Genomic DNA, 3821 nt, shown 5'->3' on the forward strand with positions numbered 1-3821 from the left:
CCTAGATGCTCCCCCCATGAGATATAATTTTCTCTCCATAGATTCCCTTTTACCCTTCTGCGAATGGAGGATGGCCTTAGATATCTGGGATACAGGCTAAAGCCCATGGGTTATAAGATAGAAGATTGGACATAGCTTATCTCCAAATTGGAACGAAGGCTCAACACCTGGTACCACAAGTACCTATCCAGAGCAAGCAGATTAGTACTTATAAAAGCAATTCTTGAGGCCACTCCGGTATATTAGATGTCTTTAGCATGGATACCCAGGGGCATCCTCTCTAGAATACAAAATCTCTATTGCAGGTTTCTTTGGAAGGGAAAACAGCGAGGGAGAATCTTCGCCTGGGTCAAATGGGAGGCGCTTACCCTACCAAAGAAATGGGGAGGGTGGGACATAAAGAAGCTGGAGGACTTCTCCTCAATGCTGGCAGCAAAGCTTAGTTGGAAGTTAATCACCATGAACAGCCTATGGAGTATGGTGTCTGTTTCAAAATACATTGCCCCTTTAAATTTTATGGACTGCCTACAACAGCCACACCGAAGTATCACAGGGATACCAGTCATATGGAAGGCAGTGCTGAAATCACTGACCATTATTCGAGCGGGTCTTACCTAGAGAATACAATTTGGCACATCCATGCGTATAGGGGAAGATCCTTGGATTGGATGCGGGAACGCTCACAGGCTTCCTATAGAGCTTAAAAACCATCTCAGCATTGCAGGCATCACACATATTTGTCATATTGTGGACTCTGAATATACCACCTTGCTTCAACAAGCTTGGAAATCGCCCACATCTTGCACATACCACAGCAATGGGAACAACAATGGGCTAAATACAAAGCAGCCCTAACTGAATCTCACATTAGAATTTTCGAAGGGGAGGACGAGATAATCTGGGCGCTTGCAAAATCAGGGAAATACTCCCCTAAGGAGGGCTATCTTGTATTAGTCGAGACTCATCGACCACAAGCAATCGAACTCTGGTGGAAGCATATGTAGAAGCTCAAAGCGCCCCCCAGGACCCATCTACTCATGTGGACAATCCTAAAATATAAGATTCCCACTGGTGATAACCTCATCAAACATGCACAGCATGACCCCTTTTGGTGTTGCTTGTGTAAGAACAACAACCAAGATATAGACCACCTTTTCCTTGCATGCCAAGCTGCAAAGGATCTCTGGAGCTCGATCCTATTGACCTTTCCCTCCCAGAACAGTTGGCAGGGCTTGATTGTTAAGGATGCATGATCTATATGGTGGACTAATGCAGCCCCGACAAAGGCTAGAAACCTTCCCCTCCTTATCTGCTAGGCAATTTGGATAGCCCGCAATAGATACATTTTTCAGAATATTGCTCCCAACTGGCCCTCCATCATAGCTCATATCCTGATAGACTACAACATCATCCCTGAAGATGAGGAAAGCTCCATGCCCATAATCATTGTCCCCGAAGCCATAAATTACTCTCAACCATGGGCATTTTTCGATGATTCAACATAGGAAGCTGGATGTGGGGGAGGTGTCATACTGTACTTATCTGAATCCCACCACTTTCATATTAAAATGGGACTGGGAAGAGGCTCAAACAATTTCGCCGAACTAATCACAACAAAATATCTCATTCAATTTGCACCGGAAAAACACTGTAGAAATCTACAATTGTTTGGTGACTCAAAAATTGTTTGTAACTAGATAAACAAAACATCAAATTTCTCTACATATTCTCCAAGACATATATTGGATGAGGTGCACTGACTCATTACACATTTTGACTCATTTGCATGCTGTCATATTTACAGGGAACGAAACATAGCTGTCGATCTTCTATTCAAAGAAGTTGCGGTCAGGCCTTTCGGCACTTGGCTGATTCGGGAACAGAGGGATGGTACTCATTCCTAGTTTTACCATCGACCGTTTATGGACATCACAAACTAAATGGCTCAAAGCCTGTTTTTTTTTTACATTTTCTAGCATTTGTAAATATTTTATGCTTTTAAATTATGAAATGTATATATAGGAGACATACACTGTCTATGTAGAGTCATTTTTGTTTTTTTGCTGAACAATCTTTGTAGAATAGTGCCTCCCTGCGTGGATATAAGGCACTAATTTTTTTAAATTAGATACTCCTATTTGCCAGAGGCTTTGCCTCACATACATCATATGCACTTTGCATATACAACATGTAATTTTCCTTTACTAATGAAAATTACAACTTTTCCAAGGGAAAAAAGATGAAATTAAAAATTTATGATTTTAACTACAATAATAAATAATAAAACTAAATATTGAACACATTTTTAGAAAGAATATATTCTCATATTCCACTTATTTTAATTATTAAAATATTTTTTAAAATTAAACATAAAACAAAAATTCCTGATTTTCATTTTTAAATTAATTTATATTAAATAAAAAAATAAAGAATGTAGACCGGTTAATAATATTATGTTCTGTGAATTTCAATTGTTATTCAATTTAATTTATTACCTTTATATCAACAACAATATTTCATATTTAATTGAAAAAAAAAATAAAAATAAAAAACAAAATTAAAGAGAATTATAAATATTTTAAAATTTTTTATTAAGAAGCTTATATAACATAAGCAATGCAGATTTATTTAAAACATTTTTATAGAAATTTATCATAAACATTTTTTAAAGGAGATCAGAAAGATCTGAAGTCAAAATTCCCATGTCTATTAATACTCATACTAAACAATCTTAAGATTAATAATGCAATTTCATGTAAACGTACTTTAATTTAAAACCAAATATTAGCAAATCTATAAATGTCAATTTCAGAACTTAAGGTGAGTAGCATAATAATTGGCATGCCATGAACCATACAAGCCGCGCTGAAAATCCCAAATCTATGAAGACTGAGTCTTTATTTAAAAGTCCTGGTAAAGTAACATCTGTGACACTGCACAAACATCCTTCATGTCTGCTGGAACATACTGGACTTATTATTAGACACCAATTGGAGAGACGAGCACTATTAAAGGGAACATATTGACTCAGGTGTGGCAGCTGCAAGTACCGCACTGGCAGTTGGGGCCGCACTTGCAGTCGTTCTCCATAGATACATCTGCAGCAGGCCTGTTTACACCAAAACAAAATAATTTCAAATATCATATCATTCTGAAACCATACAAATGAAAGTTATAACAACTACATATAACGCAATACCCCATTTCATAAGTGGTCTCCACAATACGGTCCATCTGGAAGCCCTTTTTACTGTGAAACAAAACAACCCAAAATCGAACGAGCTCAGACGTAGCTAGATTCGAACTCGTGACAAACGACACGAAATTTGAAAAGGAAAACGAGAGATAGATAAGAAATTGAGATTAAAAAAAAAAAAACTGTGAAAAGAGTAGAGAACATACGTGCAGTGGCTCTTGTCAGCGCAGTCACAATTTGCGCAGTCGCTCGACATGTTCGCAACAACAATTATCACAGAAACCAATTCGTTAACTTGCAGCTTCTCAAGTGCCCGTTTACCTTTTCAAACTCCCTGCTCGCCCGCAAATATATAGAGGGCAGGCCACAGCCCACCTGCTTGGGGAAGCGGGCCAAGGAAGCCTCCTCGAAAGTGATGAAGTCGGTGGTGAGTCACAGCCGTCCGATCTAGTAGATCCGACGGGCGTATTGAAGTTCAACTTTGGGAAAGGCATCTTCTGGACTCAATAACGCCGGGGATCAGCACGTCATTTTTAGCATTATTGGATGTATAGGTAAATGAAAAGAATCTAACATTATTGAGATGGTTACCACCGTTCATTTTAATATCGCGCTTCACGTCCTC

General features: G+C 38.4%; 1 protein-coding gene across 1 annotated transcript; it reads right to left on the reverse strand.

Annotated features, from left to right (window-relative positions):
- Window positions 1–2866: 2866 nt before the first annotated feature.
- On the reverse strand, window positions 2867–3540 carry LOC149230570 (metallothionein-like protein EMB30). Its single transcript, XM_089376082.1, has 3 exons — window positions 3403–3540; window positions 3200–3250; window positions 2867–3109 (listed from the first exon to the last, which is right to left on the reverse strand). Exons 1-3 carry the CDS (start codon window positions 3450–3452, stop codon window positions 3028–3030), a joined length of 183 nt encoding a protein of 60 aa, XP_089232208.1. The 5' UTR covers window positions 3453–3540; the 3' UTR covers window positions 2867–3027.
- Window positions 3541–3821: the final 281 nt, after the last annotated feature.

This window comes from Pinus tabuliformis, chromosome J (genome assembly GCF_031772625.1).
Source record: "Pinus tabuliformis cultivar Carrire ecotype Pingquan chromosome J, CPIR1, whole genome shotgun sequence".
Lineage (NCBI taxonomy): Eukaryota > Viridiplantae > Streptophyta > Pinopsida > Pinales > Pinaceae > Pinus > Pinus tabuliformis.

What these genes read in the sequence shown, in the direction of transcription:
- LOC149230570 (XM_089376082.1), bottom strand. Translation starts at nt 3,452, where the DNA reads ATGTCGAGCGACTGCGCAAATTGTGACTGCGCTGACAAGAGCCACTGC. An exon ending in GCTGACAAGAGCCACTGCAC is followed by an intron (nt 3,251 to 3,402) that starts GTATGTTCTCTA and finishes TTTGTTTCACAG; the next exon opens with TAAAAAGGGCTTCCAGATGG. An exon ending in GAGACCACTTATGAAATGGG is followed by an intron (nt 3,110 to 3,199) that starts GTATTGCGTTAT and finishes TGGTGTAAACAG; the next exon opens with GCCTGCTGCAGATGTATCTA.